The 22,659-nt window shown below is 36.3% G+C and overlaps 1 protein-coding gene across 4 annotated transcripts in view; it reads right to left on the reverse strand.

The window, feature by feature from the left end:
• The window catches only part of ELF1 (E74 like ETS transcription factor 1), a 105,192-nt gene that overhangs the window by 44,340 nt on the left and 38,193 nt on the right, over positions 1-22,659 (reverse strand). For all 4 annotated transcript variants that reach the window (XM_067713239.1, XM_067713240.1, XM_067713237.1 and 1 more), the window contains one exon: positions 9,578-9,876. In XM_067713239.1, coding sequence (XP_067569340.1) covers positions 9,578-9,649 — 72 coding nt within the window. In that variant the 5' untranslated portion in view covers positions 9,650-9,876. The remainder of the gene's footprint in view (positions 1-9,577; positions 9,877-22,659) is intronic.

Genomic DNA, 22,659 nt, shown 5'->3' on the forward strand with positions numbered 1-22,659 from the left:
AACCTTGGGAAGTAACTTTCACTTTTGGTGGAGGAAATCAAAGCTCAGTGAAATTTAAAATCTTGTCTGAAATCATACAGCTAGTAAGCTGTGGAGCCTCATCCCCAAGCTGATACACTTGATGCTACATCACAAAGACTCTTAATTGACAAGAGGTGGGAACAGATGAAACAGTTAAGCTCACAAACGTATCACCAAGCCATTACAATTCTTCTTTCCAAGAAAAGAATTGCCTAATATTGAGAATTTTGGTTATAACCGTGTTAAAAAAAAAATTCTGCCTGTATTCTAACTTATTTAATATTAGGCATATTAGATTTATGAACATTATTAAGGGTATCACTTTGTTAAATTCACACTTTAACAAACCATTAACAGTTTTTTTTCTTTTAATTTATCAGTTTTCTTTTTATTTCACTAAATCAAAGGACATTATCGTCATCAGTATTCTCTAAATAGTACTGAAGGTGACCATGGCTTTTAAAACAGGAAAGGCCAGTAACACAGTAACACCACCTGTATATATAGTGGCTTATCCTTTACGTGTTATGTGTTAAGTGAAACAGAATGGGGGCAAAAAAATGTCAAGATTACATAGCTAAACTGAGATACATCAAAGAGGTACTAATTTCCTTACTTAGCAAGGGTGCTCTAGGAGATGGAGTACTATCTGGGAGAACAGAGACTGCTAAGTCTATCCTCAAAAAAAACTGACCAACACAAACCTCACTGAAAAAATAGCTTCTCCAGAAAGGTATACAGAGTGGATAAATACAATGTGGTATTATCCATACAATGGAACATTATTCAATAACAAAAAGGAGGTACTTGTTCATGCTACAACCCTGAAAACCCTCTACTAAGTGAAAGAAGTCAGTCATAGGAGATACCATATTGTATGCCACTTATAAGAAATGTCCAGAATAGTCAAATCCATAGAGGCAAAAAGTAGATTAGTGGTTGCTAATGGCTAGGAGTGGGGGAAAGAACAGGGCACGACCGCTAATGAGTAGAAGTTTCTTTTTGGGATAATTAAGATGTTTGAAAGCTGATTATGGTGATGGATGCCATTTATATACTAGACGTGTAATGAATTACACATTTTAAATAGGTGAATTATATGGCATATAAATTATATCTCAATAAAACTGTTATTTAGGAAATTCCCTGGCGGTCCAGTGGTTAGGACTTGGTGTTTTCACTGCTGAGAGCCCAGGTTCAATCCCTGGTCGGGGAACTAAGATTCCGAGTGCAGTGCGGCCAAAACAAATAAAAAATAAGAAGCAAGAACAAAACAAAACAAACTGTTGTTTTAAAAAAAGAAATACACAGGTTTATCAGGCACGAAGACTGTCAACCTGTAACTACACTAACAAATTAACTACAATGAATAACATTTTCTTTTTGCTAACATAACAAATGCAAGTATAATAATTCTTCCACATTTAAAACTACTTTTTTACCACTTACACGTATTAGTGGCTGGAATTATCCAAATATAGTTGTTTAAGGCACAAGCTGGTTGCAATTCCCAGCTTTAGCATTTACAGGCAAGTTGCTCCCCTTCTCGGAACCTCACTTTACTCTTCTGTAAATTGAGAATTAGAATACCTATTTCATCAGGTTGTTGTAAGAATTAACTAGGACAATCCCTGTAAAGCACAAAGTATGCAGAACAAAATGCTAAGTAAACATCAGTTACTAAAATTCAGCACTGACTGTTTCTGGTGCCAGACCAGTCCATGTCCTACCCTATGCAATGATCTCATCCATATTCATTTTTAAGACGTTGTCATGGAGCCTCTGTGTGATGGCTGGGGGACACTTAGAGGAAGACTCTGCAAAAGAGAGTGATAGTAAGTTCCTGCTCCCCTCACCAACTCTTCTTTCTTAACAACCATCAGCTTCCTTGCTGCCGGTAGTCGGCAGGGAGATAAGTCAGGCCAAACTCTAGGCCACAAGCAGGGTTGGCCCTTCATATAACCTGAAGAGGGCCTTAGGCCTTATGCAAAGTCAGACTTTTCCCAAACATAATAAGGCTTGTAATGGGAGCTCTATAGCATAACTCCTTTGATGAAGGCTTTTCCAAATGTACAGAAAAGAAACAAGCAATCTCTGTATGTTAGTTTCACAGATGGTCAAACTTTTAATGGGTCTGATAAATCTGACCTGGCAAGATTCAGAATGAGGACAACAGGAACAGATAGACTGGTCAATATAATCTGGAACTGTATGTAAATAACAGAGGCTCTACCATGTCCACGCACAGGTTAGTAGCATCATTCCAACTTCCTGTCTCCACAACACTGCTGCTGTTACACACAGAATACTGTCAACACATTCCTTCTACTCTAAGGTACACTAACTCCCTGGCCTAACAGAATTTTACCATTTCAGCTAAAAAATGGCAGGTTGATGTGATCTATATTTTTCTCAGTCTACAAAATACAACCTCGTTCTCAAGATACAACCATGTCAAAAACTTCCTCTCTACAACTTGAACGAGTCTCCCAAGAAACATGAAAACTCTAAATGGATATTTACTTACTGATAATTTCAATAACAAATCTTAAGTTATTTGAGGCAGTTTTCACTAAACACATTTAACACAATAGTTCTAAATACATTTTCAAGAAAAAAACTCCATGAATATTTGTTTCTGGTCTTGGAATTGCGGTGACATGCCATACTGCCCATGCACTAAGTGAGAATGTGGACACACAGGTCCCAGAAAAAAAAAGTACTGTAGTCAAGAGAGTTGTGGGGCAGGATATCACCTCTCATTCAAAGGCCTTCTGATGGAATGGGAGAAAATATTGGCAAATGAAGCAACTGACAAAGGATTAATCTCCAAAATTTACAAGCAGCTCATGCAGCTCAATATCAAAAAAACCAAACAACCCAATCCAAAAATGGGCAGAAGACCTAAATAGACATTTCACCAAAGAAGATATACAGATTACCAACAAACACATGAAAGAATGCTCAACGTCATTAATCATTAGAGAAATGCAAATCAAAACTACAATGTGGTATCACCTCACACCAGTCAGAATGGGCATCATCAAAAAATCTACAAACAATAAATGCTGGAGAGCGTGTGGAGAAAAAGGAACCCTCTTACACTGTTGGTGGGAATGTAAATTGATACAGCCACTATGGAGAACAGTATGGAGGTTCCTTAAAAAACTAAAAATAGAACTACCATATGACCCAGCAATCCCACTACTGGGCATATACCCTGAGAAAACCATAATTCAAAAAGAGTCATGTACCACAATGTTCACTGCAGCTCTATTTACAACAGCCAGGACATGGAAGCAACCTAAGTGTCTGTTGACAGATGAATGGATAAAGAAGATGTGGCACATATATACAATGGAATACTACTCAGCCATAAAAGGGAACAAACTGAGTTATTTTTAGTGAGGTGGATGGACCTATATGGGGAAAAAAAAAAAAAGTGGTCATGAAGAACCTAGGGGCAAGACAGGAATAAAGACGCAGACCTACTAGAGAATGGACTTGAGGACACGGGGAGGGGGAAGGGTAAACTGGGACAAAGTGAGAGAGTGGCATGTACATATACACAGTACCAAATGTAAAATCGATAGCTAGTGAGAAGCAGCCGCATAGCACAGGAGATCAGCTCAGTGCTTTGTGACCACCTGGAGGGGTGGGATAGGGAGGGTGGAAGGGAGGGAGACGCAAGAGGGAAGAGATATGGGGATATATGTATATGTATAGCTGTTCCACTTTGTTATAAAGCAGAAACTAACACACCTTTGTAAAGCAATTATACTCCAATAAAGATGTTAACAAAACAAAAGCAAAACAAACAAACCAAAAGAAAGGCCTTCTGATGTAATAAGTGCCATAACTGAACAGATATAGATCCCACACCATTTTACAAGATTAAGAGAAGGAAGAAGAAACTTTAAGAGGATTCAACCCATAAATATATGATAAATTATGTTAAAGGCATGGGGAATATTAAGGGGGGGAGGCAACCCTTTCTTCAAGTAGTTCAGCATTTATCTGGGAAATTAATAATGTATATATAAAAATTTAACGGGCAAATGTATATAATGACATTAAGTCATGTAGGAATAACAGGATAAAGTTGTTAATTCCTGAAGGGATGATTTTAGGATAAGTTCCTGGAATAAGTAGGTTTTGTCCTAAAATCTTGAAAGATGATTAGAACTTAAACAGGTAACAGGTATGAATGTGGAAGATCAAACAGTGGGGAAGCAGAAAAGCATTTGGGAAAATCATACAGTAGGCTGGCAAAACTAATGTAGTACAAGAAAGAAAAGAGCATGAAACAGTCACACTATGAAAAGCTTCTAACCGTAAGTTAAGGTGTTTAGTTTGATTATACAGTCAGGAGAAATACATCAAAACTTCTGGTACAGTCCACTGTTCTGAAACACTTCCTCTTCTTCATCTGTCAGATAAACTGGATCTTCCTTCAAGGGCCAGTTCAAATGTAATTTCCATGGTGAAGCTTTCCCAAAGTTGCAGTGCCGTCAAAGGCTCCTTTCTCTGTATCCACAGCACTCTGTGCTGACCTCTGTTACACTGGGTAGTGATTGCCAAACACTGAATGAGAATTAACGGGCAGCTTGGTGAAAAGACAGCAGTTTACACTTTAGCTTCTAGGAATCAGCAGAGTGAGCCAATTTACACCCTAAGAACGAAAGTCATAAGACCACCTCCTTACATTGGGACGGGATTCTATAAAAATATTTTTTTTACTTTCCCTAGCATGTCACCAAGGTTCTCCCTAGTGAGCTGAGTCCGTTAAGCACAAATAACTATGATTTGCTAAGTTCTACTTTTAGAACCAACAACTGAAAAAACATATAATGTAATGATATACCAAAATTATAAAAAGCATTAAACTAACAGCTGTTTTTCACTCAATTAACTTCTGGAATATTTGAGCATATAGTCAAGTTTCCTTCTCTTTAGATACTTAGGTCCACAACCTTCAGCTTTCTTTTTATCTCATACATTCACCAGGCAAACATACCTGTTCAATAAGGTCAAACCAAGGCACTTTCAAATGAAAGTATACTGTAATTCAATACCGACAGTGTTGCTCTCCCACAGAAGTACCTCGCTCTCACCTACAAATAGGCCCAGTTTGGAATGGATAGCAAGAACAGACTTCTAAATGGCTTGTCAGAAATAACAATATTGATATTTCTTTTCCAACACCCCTTTCCTCATTCCTGCCTAAAGTTCTTCCAAGCAATTCTGAAAAGAGTACGAATTGATATAAGGGAAAATGATCAAGGTGGTGGAAACCACACATTAATGGTGTCAGTTTCTTTAGACGACTACATTAATAACCACAGACCATAACTAAAAACAGGAAATACATTCTAATCTGATACCTTCAAACAGTGATTTTATAAAGACCAACCAATTAAACCAATATAGGATCATAAAACAGAACAAATTATTTTAAAGATACAAATACTTCTTAACTTTGAAAAGTCAAAATCCCAACAGAGTTATGTAACTTAACAAGTCAGTTCTAAAATTCATTCAAAACTCTATCCCAATTTTGGAGGGGGGAAGAATATCTTTATCAGATATCAAATCTATGAAGTGATACTAATGAAAGCAATGTGAGATTGGCACAATACAAAACAGGTAAATGGAATAAAATACACTAGGGCAAGTTCAAAACTAAAGTCTATACATATGGTTATTTAGTATACAACAGAGGCAGCAGTCTAAGTGTGGAAATCATAAAACACTCAATAAATGGTGAAGGGCCAATATCCCCATTTGTGGGAGAGGAGAGTCGTCAGATCCCTATACCTCACATCCTACAAAAGTAGATTTCAGGGCTTCCCTGGTGGTGCAGTGGTTAAGAATCCACCTGCCAATGCAGGGGACACAGGTTCGAGCCCTGGTCCGGGAAGATCCTACATGCCGCGGAGCAACTAAGCCCATACTCTACAACTACTGAGCCTGCGCTCTAGAGCCCGCGCTCTAGAGGCCGTGAGCCACAACTACTGAAGCCCACTAGCCTAGAGCCTGTGCTCTGCAACAAGAAAAGCCACCACAGTGAGAAGCCCACACACCACAACCAAGAGGAGCCCCCGCTCGCCGCAACTAGAGAAAGCCCACACACAGCAACGAAGACCCAACACAACCAAAAATAAATAAAATAAATTAATTTTTTTTTAAAAAAAGTAGATTTCATATGGACTAAGGAGTTAAACCTATAAAATATACTAGAAGAAAATATAGGAGAGTATTTAATAGTTTTAGGGGTAAGAAAAGCTTTCCTAAACGAAAATCACCAAAAAAACTGGTAAATTTTATGACATAAATATTTAAAATTTCTATAGGGCACAAGATATCATATTGTTAAAAGACAGTACCAGATTGGGACAAAATATCTGCATCACATGTCATAAAAAGAGAGTTAACCATTGACTGTACAGTGAATTAGAAGACAATGACACTGATGTAAATTTATAATATATAAAGAACTACCAGGCAAAAGGATATTATTAATTCAAAGAAAATTCAAATCAACAATAAATAAAGCTAATGGAACAATCCCACAACCTCAATACTAGTAGTCAAGAAAATGCAAATTAAATGGTAAAATTTAATTTTTTTTAATGTAATTTTTTTCACCCAAAAGACTGAACAAAAAAAGGATTTCTGTTAGTGACGGTTTGAGAAATATACTGTTAGTGGTAGTAGAAACTGATACAGTTTTTTGAATATACTTTTAGTAAACTCAGTAATTCTACTTTTAAAAATTTACTACAGAAATAGTCATACAAGTGTACAAAGATACACTACAAACTTCATGCGCGTGCACGTGAAGTAATAAAATGACAGTGCTCAGTAAATATTACTATGTGCCAGGCACAGTTCTAAGAACTTTATATACATCAACACATTTAATTGTCACAACCCTAACTACAATACCAAGTCTGTTATTATGATCCCTGTTTTGCAGGTAAGGAAACTAAGACACAGGGAGGTTAAGTAACTTGCCCAAGGTCACAGAGATAATAAGTAGTGGAGCAAAGATTCAAATCCAGGTGCTCTGACTCCAGTATCTTAGCTCTTAACCATTATAGGTCTATTGCCTCCCAAACAAGGATATTCATTTATAATATATTAGCAAACTAGTGGGAATAGCCAATTGCTCATGATCAAATACTGGTAAAATAAATTATAATCCATCCACCATGTAGAAAAATAAATGATGCAGAGCCGGCATACAAACACACAAATATTTATAATACATTAAGTGAAAATAAGTCACAAAAAAGATATTACATTCTTTCATTTGTATCTTAAAAACAACCTGTGTATATAGGTTGGTATGTATGTATATTGTTCTTTTGTTTAGGCCTTGGTCCAAAAAATTACACATCAAATAGTCAATACTGGTATCTTCTGGGGAGAACAGGATTAGGGACAGTAACTGAAAAGAGACTCTCACGATTTACTTTCTTTTTCTATTAGATGACTTGTTTTATAATTGGCATGCTACGACTTTTATACCGAAAACAAATTTAAGGAAACAAAAAACAACAAAGTAGAGCTACATCTACTTAATAGATAAGATGCTAATAAATCTGACACTACTGGATCTACCCCTGCAAGCATCAAGTTAAGTTTGCTGTGCTCATGGCCACAGATGGAAAAACCCTAAACCTGGCCAACTGATTATAATATAGTACAATCAGCATACATCATGGCAAGAGTATTCAACATCATTAGTGAGAGTCAAACTGCTTGGGTTCAAGTTGTAGCTCCAATATTTACCAACTGTATGTATGACTTCGGGTAAGTCACTCAACCTATCTATTCTCTCAATTTCCTCATTGTAAAATAGGGATGATAGTATTTGCCCTATGTTTCACATGTTAAGTCCTTATAATAATATCTGAAAAAACTAATACATATTCATTTTGTTAGATAAAAGATAAATAACTTTTTATAAATAAATAAATAGATAGATAAATAAATAAGAAAAAATATATACGTGCATTGTGATGTTAATGCATCTCCCTATCCAAAGTCATTAATAACCTCTCCAAGTTAAACTAAGTACATCACAGATGGTAAGGGTAGGTACTGTCTTGGAAAACTTATTCTAAGCCTATATAGATACATGTATGAATGCTGCACCATGATGTAAAACGTATTTCTTATGGTTAAAGAGTGTCAAAGCCAGTGCACTGGAAGCATATACCAGTGAGCGGCTTAGAGCTCTGTCCCCTGTGGCCACATCCCAAGAACAAACCTCACCACATCTTTCATCTTCGAGGGCTGCACAGTAAACACACAGTTTTCAAACCTTAACGTATACAGAAACATACTGTTTTAAAACAAATTCAAAACACTTTCTCCTTCTAAAATGTCTTTTCTATTGTCCCTAGATTAAATCCATAAACTATTTTTAATTGGGATGCAATCTTCTCCCTCACACTTTTTTCCTCCCTAGCCAAAGCTCACCTTGATTTTACAGCACCTTAATCGAAATTCTCACCGTTTGTAGGTTTATTTATAAATGTTTTATTCTGTCTCTTCACTCAACAGTACAATACAAAGAATTAAGAAATTACAATACCCTGCCAAAAGTAAGAATCACCTAGAATAAAAGCATGATACATTATAATTGGCCTATTAAAGTTAGATATTTAGGATTAGGCTTACTTCAATATTCAAATCAACTTTATTAGACATTATTTTAAGTCTACTAGCCCTCAAAATATTTTTCCCAGTACAATGAATCTTTCTAACACATGATTTCTCTCACATCACGTCTTACATTCCCAAATAACCTGTTCAAAATGAAGTAAATTATCAAGTCCCAAGAACCTCTAGTGGGGAGGGAGGAGACCAGAATTAACTCAGTCCTTTTCTCGTTATCTCTTGGATCTTTCTTACACTCTAGAAATAGTAATTTACACATCTTGTATAAATTCAATAAAAGAAAGCCAATTTAGAAATTCTTCAGTTCAATCCCTTCATTCAGCAGATGATGAAATCAGGATCTAGAGAAGTTAAGTAACTTCCTCAGAGTCACATGCTTTGGACTGAAATGATGTCTGATAATGAGACTGCTAACATCTTTCCATCCCCTTGAAGGAATAGTCCAGGATTATAAATCTTAATTAACCACATATATTAAAACTGTGTAATTGCAAGCAACTATTACAATCACCAGTCCTAAGAAAAATTTACATGTCTTGTCAGTATGTCATCTAGAACTTTTCAAAGTACTCTGAAATAATTACTTAAGGTATTTCCTGTTAAGTCTCATTTTACAGAAAAACAAGCTAACCCCAATAGTATTATATCCTTGTTACCACATCAAAGCTAAGGATAAGATTCTTTCTTAATGAATTAACTAGTACTTAACACATAAAATCACATTACCTCCACATTTTTAATATCTGAATTTTTACATTAATAAAGTTTCTCCTACTGTCTTTTAAAGGAAATAATTTTGAGACAAATAGAAAAAGTAAAATAATAAATTTATTAAAATCTGATTTTCTCTAAGTCTCATTCATACCTGTTGTTCATCCTCCATGACGTTACTAGCAAATTCAAATACTAGGTCGTTCTGTTGGACAACAGCAGCCATAATAAAGCATTCCCCTTAGATCCACATGAGAAAAATTCCAAACAGGTTCAAGTACCAGGCAGCAGAGTCCAGTGACCAATTTGTGTAAATAACCCAAGCTAAGTCTGTGAAGTTACTGTATACCAGGTTTTCTTTAAGGAAGGTGCTTCAAATTTTCTTGGTTCACTGGGATTTTACTTAAATTGAGGCAATTTTTCTGAAATTTTTCTTCTCTAGAACTTCTTGACCTGAAAAACATAAGTTAGTTATGAGAAAGCAATCATATTATTTTGAATATAACAGTTAATACAGACAGCAATGTCTCCAAAGCATTTTTTTGTTAATGTTTTTAAACAAAACCAACATGACTAGTGAATACAGGGTTGTTGTTTTTTTTAAAAAATACTAGACATATATTTTCTTTTAAGATTTCATTCCTGCTAAGATAAGATCACCTCTCATTACTGAAAATTGAAGCCATTCTCCCCCCACCCGAACCCCCATTAAACTACAAAGTACTATTTATTAAAAAAAAAAAATCTACCCAGCCATAACTAGGTTTTTTTAATTGCAATAAAGCATATATAAACAATTTCCTTCTTTCTACTAACCTAGCAAACCACACACATAGGAATTCCTACTCCATGAGTAATTTCATAACATATATTTTTGCCTTAATAGAAACATTCAGACAGTATCCTTGTTAGGCCTAATATATATAAGGATTTAAAATCTGTCTAATACATTTAAAGTTTAATAGTACTATTTTAAGAGCTTTTAAAAATAAGCAGAAATAAAGCTCACTCTTTCTGTTCTTTAAAAAGGTTTCTGATAAGTAGAATGCTTTACCATGCTTAAGCCTGTCTTCGGTGGCTTCTTTTTTAATGCACTGAAATGTATCCTTATCTCTAGCACAGGCTTGCAAGCAACAGGAAGGAAACAGCACTTGACCACGTCATGGCAAATTAGAACATGCAAAGAAGTGCACTTTACAATAGAAAAACAGAAACGCAACTTAAGAGTGAAAACAATTTCGCAGCAGAGGGAGAAAAACTTTAAAGAGTGCCTGCCAAAGATGTTTGCATATTTAACAATATATTTTTTTAAAGTTACCACTACTAACAAAAGTAAAGGGAAATTAAAAGTTTATCACAATTTTATTAAATATTGCTTCATACGGTTATGGCCATAAATATGACATGAAAAGACAAAGACATAAAAATAAGCACATTAAATAACATCTAGTTCTTTGAAACAGCATTTACAATTTTAATTTTAAAGAGACAAGTTCAGGAATGAAGCTGATCTCGTGAAATCAGTTTCCCTGAAAACTTAAATCCAGCCAGTATGTGCTAGCTAAATCACATACTCATTTTCCTAATTTCAGTAAAGCCAATTTCGTATATATTGCAGACTCTAGGGGGTCATCATGGATGACTGTGGTTTCCCTAACAGGAAATCCAAAAAAAAAGTTAAGAATTCAATTCAATTCAATATTTCTACTCACTAAATTCTAACCCAGCAGTTTCCCACACCCACTCCATCTCTTTTAATAAAGACTTCAACTCCAACACTGGGAAAGTATTTTTAGCACTGTAGTTTTTGAGTACTGTACCATGTCTGGTGCGGGGGAAAGTACTTTGACCAAAATTCATCAGACAGACATAGAAACATAAAACATACATACAATATTTTCCTTTAAACTCTCACCCAATTCTTCTGTACTAGGCTTTCCTTCTTAGGTCCTCCACACAAACTACATTCATTCTTACCTCCATTTTCAACTTCTACTATTCCCCATTCCTGGAATTCCCCTCCCACTTCTCAGTACCCATTCCCATCTTCTCTATCTTTCAATGCTCAAGTCCCATTTCTTTCACAGAGCCTCCCAACCTCTATGCCTTGACCTACATGGGCCTTCAAAAATACAGTACTTATTGCCCCTACCACCAAATTAGCACTAACTGTACACTGTCTCACACTTGAAAATTATGTCCCCCTAATTCAACTGAGTACGTGTTTCAGTATCTATTATTTGCAAAGCTATGTACCAGGCACCAAAATAATTAGAGCAAAACTTCTCTGGGTAAATAACCATTGTCTAAAGTTTCTTCTGTACCTACCAAACCTCTGCGGTTTGGTAATAATAATAAAAAGGATTACATTAATGATAATAATATAATACTAATAATAAAAAGGATAATATTGACAGATATTGTTTTGAAAATCTATCACAGATATTTACGCTCTATGTATGTTCTTTGAAAGAATTACTGTAGTACTTTTGATAAGACGGAAATCATTATTCTAAACTTAAAGAACCACAGTAAGAAAGTATAACCAGAATCAAGGGATGTTTCCTGATAGGAAAATTTCTCTGTAAAAGGTTAGATTCCAAAAGACTATTCCAAAATCCATTTATTCATAAATACAAAGGTGACACTGTCCCAATGACCAGTGTGAACACATCTGTGTAAAGTTTCACTTTCTTTTCCATTGCAGTCACAAACCTTTTCTTACTAGCACTTCCACAGTGCTACTGTTCTTTAATAAATGTTTTTTTTAGTCTCAAAAATAAGGACAAGCAATCAACATACCTATATCTTACAGTACACACTAGGAACCAACAGTAATCAACCGAAACTGAAATGACAGCCCATCATCACTAAGCCTTTGTTAGGATAGGAAGAGATACCTTCACTCTGTTCATTTCTATATAGAAGTTCATAAACTGAAAATGTGTAAGTAAAGGAAAGCTCCTCCATTATTTTATTGGCTTCATTAGTCCTCTGACCCTCTGTCTTCTTTCACTCTATCCCACTGCTCTTCCTCTTCTCTGAGTAGTTATACAGCCTATGGCACCAAGGTGGTTCTTGGGAAGAATTTTTCTAATTCCTGATCCAGAGGTACCACCCATACATATTAGAGGTACTTAAGTAACACAGCCTCAGTGTATTAAAATTTTTTCAGCAAGAGATGAGACTGGACACCTAGATCAATGATTCAATTTTTCATGAGTAAACTGAGTTCTGTGTCCAGGGTCTCACAGTCTGAAAGCATTAACAGAATTATAACTAGAATCTTCATCTCCTCAATCAGGACTCTGTCCATGACTACAATACACAGCCTCTAAATCTACCCAAATCCTTTATGCTGTAATAGTTCAGAACACAGGTTTCTTTTTCTTTTTAAGGTTTTTTTCTTATTATTTATTTATTTAGGCCGCACCGTGCAGCTTGCAGGATCTTAGTTCCCCGGCCAGGGATGGAAATCGTGTCCCCTGCAGTGGAAGCACGGAGTCTTAACCACTGAACTGCCATGCTAGGGAATTCCCTAGAACACAGGTTTCTAAGTAAATACATATATCAAATTAGAAAAAACAAACTTCCTTCTCTAGTTCAGCTCCCGATGTCCAAATCCACTCACTAAACTGTCTAGTGGATAAGTCCGTGTCAGTGCTCCTCACAGTCAACGTGTCTACAACATGTCCAAAACTAAACTTACCATTTTACTCCTCAAATCTGCTCTAGTGTGGAAAAAACATGGGTACTCAGCGTAAAGTAGAGGCCTTTTTTCTACTCTAACAACATTATAAGGTCTTCAGGAAATTTAAAAGTTGGTTGAATTACTAACCATTAGCTATATGTATTATATTCAGGAACACTTTGCTGTATTAATAGTTTCCAAACATATTTCATTTTCAAAGTGTCACTTAGTCTTTATAAAATAACAAGTAAAAAGTGAAAACTATTAATTCAACACAAAGACACAGAAAGTTAACTTACTTCACAGTTTTGTGCAGTCATCCAGTTGGGAATCCATCAAATAATAAAAACTCCCCAAGCTGGCTGTCATATCTTTCAACTCGGTAAGGACCATATTCTTATTCTTCAAGGAGACATGCCAAAGGAATGTCTCATCAATGAGGTCCTCACCGCTTATTGCCAAACTAAGCTTCAAATTTAAGGTAAAGTAGTAGCTCAAGCAAAATGGTTAGAAGCACAGGCTCTGGAATCAGACCACTTGGGTTTGAATCTTCTGCACTGTGACTTTGGACAAGTTACTTACTTAGTGTCAGTCTCTTCTTTCTGCAAAATAGGTATAAGCCACAGTTTTCTCATTCTGTAAAATGGGCATAACACCACCAACATCTAGAGTTTCTGTGAAGATGAGATGCGAATGTATGTGCAGAATGCTTGGCATATAAATTTTACTCAATAAACATTAGCTTCATTATAATCTATGTACAGTGCAAGAGATATGTAACACATGCTTGCCAGATAACAAATTATTCCTTAAGTCTCATTTCCATACTCCCTAGGAGTCTCCTTTACCACAGCTATTTGCTAGACTCCAACAAAGAACACTATAGCCCCATTATCAACAAAAGTATAATTCTACTCCAGTGCCTAAAAATTTGGCACCTGTTTGATAAATCCAGTTGCTTCAAGGTTAGGACCACACCCTGTCTGGCAAGGCTCCCTTAACACAGAGTTCCATTATGTCCCTAATCCAAACAAAATGAATTTACTGATTGTAAATACAAAACCCTTAGCCACATTACTGGCTACTACAGCCAACTCAATGGTTAATTGTTATATAACTTATTATAAAAGATTTCAGGTATTATAAACATATGATAGTCAAAATCAGTTTTTAATACTTTTCACACTTGCCTTCTAATCCCTAATTGAATGCAAATTTAAGTTCCCTTCAAAAGGGCTTTAAACACAAGGGTCTATAAACCCATTAATTCATAATGATACTTTTAAATAATCACTGCCAACCTTTGGAAGTTATTAGGCTACCAACTCATTACGCTCAATATGAAAACTGACAAAGGGAACCAATCAAATAAAAGAGGAACAAGTTTTTAGATTAGACAGTTCTGGCCCAAAGAAGGTAAAATACACCAACTTAGAGCAATTGGGTGGTTGAATGACTACCTTTAATTTGAATGACTATCTCTAATAAAGTATTCAGACTCTGTGTGTGTGTGTGTGTGTGTGTGTGTTTGTGTATTTATAAGGTGGGGAGTATCTAAAGAACTGGAACTATGTAGTAACCCCAGATGCCAAGTACCTGAACGGAAAGTATTTTTATATGAAGTGGTAACCTGATAAACCACCCTTTTCAGCATACAGATACACCCATCGTAAGAACAGGAAGTATATTGGAAAAACCATGAAACTAGAAGAAATACAATAAAAACTAAAGAAAATAGAGCAAGAAACGTGAGAGAAGAGAAGCTATTCAAGTTAGAAATGAGAAGCAAGCAATAAATCCATAAACTGGAATGAATGGAATTCTTCTGTAACAGACCATAGTTAGGCCTTTCCAGTTGTTTTCTAGTATGGTAGAATGCTTTATATTAGCTCCCAGCAGAAATGAAAATAATAAATCAGTGGTAACAAGATAAATTCTATACAATCTTCCAAGGGTCTGCCCATTCTCAATCTGAAAAGTGTGGAATCATACACTTTTAGAACTAAAAAAGATGTAAGGATTACCTAGGACAATGCATTTGTTGAACAGTTAGAGAATTTGGGCCTAGCCCAGTCTGACTTGTCCAAGGTCACACAGACAGTTAATGACAAAGAAAGCAACAATTCTCTATTTTTCCCCAATTCCCAGCCCAATTCTCTACATTAATAGAACTTCATTAGTATTTTTCATTAGTAGAATATCTGGACAAATAAGAAATCCCTTACACATATTTGCTACCTGGTAAATCATTTTCCACATTTTTATGTGGAATAACTGAAAAAGAGGAGTTTCTAGATTTTTCTATTATTGCTTTAAATCTTAAAATTTTACTATTGTTGTTCGTTTCCAAGTTCTATCATATCATACTATCTTGCTTTACCTTTCACTCAGCCTAAAAAAGTGAAAAGTAAACATCAGTAAGCCTTTTTATAAAGCTACCACAATAACTCATTAAAATACTTTAAAATAAATTTTATTGACATTTTTCTTGCTAGTTCTTTGAATACACTATTGCTATCACACTAAAAACTTGTAGATAAGAAAAAAAAAATAATAAACACATCAAAATGTAGTTACAGTTAAGTAACCAGACTTTAACCTCCCCCAACAAGGGTAGACCCTCAGTTTCTACTGAATAAGGAAACAAACAAACAAAAAAAGACACTAATTGTAAAATAAATCTCACTGCATAGCACTCTCTAAATCATGTACTCTATACACAAAATAGAAGAGAAAAAAATACAACTAAATGTCACAGAGGAGCAAATCATTCCCTACTGCATTCAGGGTTCTCTTAATTCAAAAAGAAAATGTTCTATACTACCACCTTTAACTCATTTCAAATATTCAAGGAATTCAAGAAAATGTAGAAAAAGTTTAAAAATATGTTCTTGGAATCATATAAGTACCATATATATAACCATCTGTATCTTTTAAGTAGCTCTGCTGCTTTAGGCATCTTTCATTGAAACTGAGGGGGAGGGCAGGGGAAGTGAAGTACTTAGATCTTTTTCAAAAGTATATTTTTATTTCCATGTGAATGAAACACAAATTGATGTTTTTTGTATTCTGGTGATATATGCAAAGCCAAAGCAGGCCTTGGAAACCTGAATAAGCTCACCTTAGCTTCAACCATGCTAAAGTGAAACAACAACAACAACAACAAAAACCCCACAAAGTCAATATGATCAAGGGAACAGGCTGACTTCTCTATGCTTGGCCTTTTTGCTGACACCCCAGAACAGTTCCAGTACTCAGAGGACAGGCTGCAATTACTCACTCCCCAGACCTGAAAGGCCGGTTCTTTCACATTGTTCTCCACTTCCCATCATTGGCCACTTGGGCCTACCTGGTGTCACATTACACTCAGGCAGCATTTGTAGCACCTTGCAAAACCATATCACATACCTAGACCTGTTCTTACCTGTGGTCTCAAGATTAACCCTTTTTCTGAGCATGTTCTGAAAACAAGAGAATTTAAAACCAAAGAGAAATACCCAACAGTAATCAGATAGTCTTTTAAACTTGGTCATGAAAAAAAAAAATTTACTTTCCCCAAGTGGCTGAAAGTGATAATTGTCAAAAATGTCATTTATTGGTGTTTTTATTATGCAAATAAACTGACTGAAGGAACTTTCTTTCCTCCAGCACGCAAAATCTAAACTCCGACAAAACACACCTAGCTCGGGAACACAAATATGCTGAAATGTGCTTATCAGCAAGACCTGATCAGGCAGTTAACATTTTTCTTTCTGTAACAAACAAGAATCAGCTCACAAGAAAACTGTTTCATTTCTGTGGTTGTTTATTCCCCTGTTTAATATTATCATCAGAGAAAAGATACGCTCTAGTCCAATGGTTCCCTCACCTGAGAATATGGCAGATTCCCATCAATAACAGTGTTTCCTTCTGGCCCAAAGTGAAGGGGAAAAGCCAGGGATGTTGCTGTGAAGTCCCACAGGAGATTTTGCTACAGGACACAGCTCCTGCCATCTCTAACTCCCACACTACACAATACTCTTCTAGAAGAGACTGTTACTCTGTCATGAGAAGTTTCACTCTTAGGAAGAGACACACCATCAGGTGAAAACAAAATCAAAGGTTACATGAAAAGCTTAACGGCCACAGATTGTATTTTTAGGTGATAGGAGCTCTGTGTTCAATTGATGGGTCATTACTACCTTTACTCTAGCTCCCCTTGTGGTTCTTCACCCTGCAATAGGAGTAATTAACCAAAAATGAAAATATGATCAACTTACTTCTCTACTTAAAACTAATCAACGCAACACTGTAAATCAAGTATACTTCAATTTAAAAAAAAAAAAAAAGGGACTTCCCTGGTGACGCAGTGGTTAAGAATCCGCCTGCTAATGCAGGGGACACGGGCTCAAGCCCTGGTCCGGGAAGATCCCACATGCTGCGGAGCAACTAAGCCCGTGTGCCACAACTATGGAGCCTGTGCTCTAGAGCCCGCAAGCCACAACTACTGAGCCCACGTGCCACAACTACTGAAGCCTGCGCGCCTAGAGTCCATGCTCCGCAACAAGAGAAGCCACCACAATAAGAAGCCCACGCACTGCAACGAAGAGTAGCCCCCATGTACCACAACTAGAGAAAGCCCGCGTGCAGCAACAAAGACACAACGCTGCCAAAAATAATTAATTAATTAATTAAAAAAAAAAACTAAGCAGTGGCTTCCACTGCCTATAAGAAAAACTTCAAATTCATTAACAGGGCTGAAGTGGCTCTTCATGATGTCCCAAAAGGTATGAGAAAAATGCAGCCAGTCAGATTTGTAAAAACGGGGTATCTGATCACCTGCACCAGAAGACTGACTGGGAATGTTCACGGACCAAGTTTAAAAAGGACACCTCTGTCACAATTTTTTTACTTCTCTTCACTCCCATCTCAAAAATAGGTACACCAGCATTTCCGCATTTTATAGTCTCTCATGGCCCCCTTACCCCACCCCCGAATTAAAGAAGCCCAAGTCGGCCCTGCCCCAATTCCCCCCAGCACCCTGTATGTACTACCCTTTCCCAGGCTTCATCTGTGCTGAATGATAGGCTCAATCCAGATCTCTCCACATCTTCTTGGGTGATCATAACCTTTTATACCTGTGGCATTTTAGCGGCCTCTTCCAAGTCACAGTGGGACCAGACTTAAGGATATAAACTCTAGAGATGCAAAGCATTTTCACCTTTTCCCAAGTCACCAACAAGTTTGATGGACTCAAAGATCCTTGTGCACAAAACTTCCTGCTCACTATGTGTGAGAATATCCCCAATTTCATAGCATACCCCTTTTCTTCTCTAGATAGAAATCTAGTTTAAATAAGTTTGGATATAATCAAAAGATTCTGACGCTCCATGTCAAGATCCTTAAAATGGGATTCCTCCTACAATCATCCTCGTTAAGTACCTGGCTCTCACCTAAGATGCTAAACTCAATGACACCAAAAAAACTAGAAGCAGTAAAACCACAAGATGTGAGATGAGAAAGTGGAGGGGCATGGGCTTAGTATAAATTACACATGTAACTTCGTATCTTCCTATTGTACATATCTTAAGTTGAAGCAAACTTTAAATATCATTCACAAGTAATATAAAGATTTATAATACAGGGAATTCCCTGGCAGTCCAGTGGTTAGGACTCCACGCTTTCACTGCCGAGGGCACGGGTTTGATCCCTGGTCGGGGAACTAAGATCCCACAGGCCGCATGGTGTGGCAAAAAAAAAAAAAAAAAAAGATTTATAATACAGAACAGTTCAATTTTTAGGCCTTCCACAACATCCATTTTCAGAAGCAACCATGGTCTACTGATTGACTTGGTGGTAAAAAAAAAATTGGTGAATATTTAGTGAACTTCCCCTTAGCTCAGCACTGTGGAAAAGACAAAGAGATACTGCATGGGCTTGTTCCTGTGAAGCTCACAATCTAGTTCAGGAAACAAGACCAAGAGAGAAAACAACTGAACACCAAAAGTTAGCATTTAATTAAACGCTAATAAAGCTGATCAATACTGTAGCATTTCAGAAAAGGGGACGGTCAAATGGATCAAGGGAACACTTTAGACAATAAAGGACTTAAACTCAACCTTAAAGTGACATAGGATGTGGAGAGACCACAGGGAAAGGGAAAGTGTGTGTATGTGCATGTTTGCTTATATGTGCATACATGTGTACATATGTGCATGCATGTGTGTGTGTGTGTGTGTGTGTGAGACAGAGAGAGAGAGACAGAGACAGAGAGAAGGCTGAGACACAGAAGAATAAAGAGAATCAAAACCTACCAAAGTAAGTTTGGAGATAGTTAACAGCCTGACCAGAGCTAAGAGTTGACAATGGGAAATAGTAGAAAATGTGGTTAAATAAGCAAAGCAAAACCAATTATGGAGGGTCTTGAAAGTCAGGCAGTGGAATTTAGGCTTGATTTGGAAAGAAGAAGTGCAAAGTTCCTAGAGGTTTTCATATCCGGTTGCAACAACAGAGTGTGGTCCCAAGATTACAAAGCCCAGTGCAAGTGGGATCTGGTAACTACCATCTAAAAATGATGAGGACAGTTTAAACAAACATTCCATAGCTTGACTGCTACACTGATAACTTCTAGCCACTGATGTGTATACTGTCCTCCTTAAATTCTTCATTAATTACTTGTAATAGAAATTCTCAACAATGATTTTTAAACTACCCAGGGTGTGGGGAAGTTATTCAAAACAAACAAAAATCACTAGTTTACTTCAACTTTTTGTTCTCTGCCTAAGGATTGGAAGAAGGGAGAAATAGGAAAATAAAATTTTCAAAAAGATATGACTTATTACGATATAACCTTTCTTACAAGTTCTTCAATTGAACATCAAAATTGTCCTACATCCATTTGGATACCAGTGAAACTTTGAAATCTATGAACTCACTGCATCTATGGATGATTGTATATTGCCATTTAGTATTAAGTATTTTGAAAAGATGATGCTGATTCAGTTAGTGAAGAAGGATATGATACCCATGACAGATGAAAGTTTCTTAGTCACTTAATAGAGACTTCTATCACCAACTTTCAAGGAATCTACTTCCTTCCAGGGTGATGTTTAAAAGAGAGATACTCCTGTAAGAATGTCTAGCTGCATTAAACTTGCTCTTTGTTAGAAGTATTTTCTGCTTTATGGCTTTGCCTTACTCTTTGGAAGTTCAAGAATTCAAAGTTGCTTTAGTAGATGTAACAGGCACTTATTAGATTTTTAAAAATACTTTAGCATGAAGACACATCCAGAAATTGTACAACAGCACAATAAGGTCCATTTACGTGATCATTTGTTGGTAATATCTTAGTGTCTAATAAGTGCTTTTACAATTTATAAAGCAAGACATATATACTACTTTACGTAATTCTTAAACATCTCTACAACCACTGATGTTTTTGCACAGATACGAAGAAACCATGATACTTATCCTCAAGGAATTTAAGAAAGAGATGATAACAAATTAGAAATAAATAAGAAAATAATAGCTACTATTTACATGTGCCAGGCCTTATGCTACAGTATGTTGCTATATCTGTCATTTAATCTTCATATCAGTAATAACCATGCATTTGGTTGACAAAGCCAACCAAATAAGGGCAAAAGGACTTTGTCATGGTCACCACCATACTCCCACAGCTTACACAGACGGCCCATGGTAACTATTTGTCAAAGGAATACTCAAGATGCTCAGAGACAGTTTGAGCACGTCTGACTTCAGCTCCTGCTCATTCATCTATTCATACACTCCACTGAGTACCTACAACATGTTAGACTCTATTCTAGGTGGCAGGAATACAGCACAGAACAAAACAGACCAAAACTTCTGCCTTTGAAGGGCTTCTAATCTGGTGATCTTGATGTTCCCCCTCAAAATATTCTGCTTTAAAAATGTGAGACTATCACGCAATACAGTTATCTTACAACCCATGAACAGAAGAAACTCTGCCCCTCTCCTCCCATGTCTAACTTCCAGGTACCTCTCGATCCCTGGCAACTAGACACAGAAAATGTGACCTCTCCCACTCGAAGTGGACAGTAAGAGTTGTGGGAGAATTTCTTACCTTTCAGACCATCTGTAGGCACATAAGGAGAGGCGAAGGGAAAATTTGAGGTGAAAATAGATACAGCTAAATCCAATGGCTGACTTCTTCCAGGCAAACCTCAGGGCCTCTATTTCACTTTAATTTTTAATTTGACTTTGAGTTAATTGAAATTTAACAACAACCAAAAAAGTTTGTTGGAATTTTTTTAAAGCATTCCCTTCACAAATATAAACACTTCAAGGAAGAAGAGAAAATTCCCCCTGTATTATCTTTTCCTATATACTAGGTGGCCTTCAGAAATCATATCAGTACTATCTACATTCTTTTACTTATTTCACAAGTGCTCATTAGGGACCTATCTGCCAGACACCAGTGGGTAAGGGAGAAGGACAGGAAAAAAACACTATGACACTACGGGCAATCAGTCTATCAGCTAAGACAAAAGATGTAGCAGAAGTGGCTACAAAGCTTATTCTCCCATAATATTCAGTAATTATTTGCTGGGGGGACACTGCAGATAGAAGAAGCTAAGGAAAACCTAAAAGGTTAAATCACTGAATAATAGGTAAAATAGTAATTTAATGAAAACAAACCTTTTCCTAAAAGGACACAAGATTTAGCATCAGAAGACCTGCATCCAAATCCTAGTCCTGCCATTTACTAACTTTATTTTCTTGGATAGGTCAACCTCTGTGGCCTTCCTTTCATCATCTTAAAGTTGTACCTAGTAAGATTTTCCTTTGTAAACCATAAAGTGCTCTAAAAGTTTTAAAAAATACTGATAAACCAAAATACAAAAATAAATTAATGCTTGTCAAAATTTTGAGACCAACATACTAGCTTATCATTTCATATTGCATGTATACCATAGATACAAATTTGAATGCCAGTCTTTTATGACTTATAAAAATTTCACAAAAGTAAACACATTTTATATTTTCTATATCAAACATCTAATTGTGATCCATACAACCCATATAACACAAAACAAGACTACAACATGCCTAGAATCAACAAGTGACAGAAGTTTAATGAAACAAGCTTTATACCTAATTGGTCTCCCGAATGGGAAATTAGAGCAGCAATTGTACATCTGTGTCTCTGTTCCTCTCATCGTGGTTTAACTGACAGGAAGCAGAGAACAAGATATGGCATACAAACGTCAAGTATTTCCTGCCTTCTCTGCTACATCTTTATGTCTTGTTTTATAAATAGTCCAATAGTTTATGTGAAAAGGTATCAAAGCCTGGTGTCAGAAGTATAAGATAGAATTGGCAAAGAGTGTTTATGAAAACAGAACAATTAAAAAGGTATTCTGAGGTTGGGATCTAAGTTCATTACACACATGAAGACTCGTTATTAATAGATTTCTTAAGAAGTATTCTTAGGAGTAAGTACCTTACAAATTAAGACTTGAAAACCACAATGAGTGAGTAAAAAAATCAAGTCTCTGAACAACAGGACAGCCCCCAAACTATTT

This window comes from Pseudorca crassidens, chromosome 18 (assembly GCF_039906515.1).
Source record: "Pseudorca crassidens isolate mPseCra1 chromosome 18, mPseCra1.hap1, whole genome shotgun sequence".
In the NCBI taxonomy this organism is placed as follows: Eukaryota; Metazoa; Chordata; class Mammalia; order Artiodactyla; family Delphinidae; genus Pseudorca; species Pseudorca crassidens.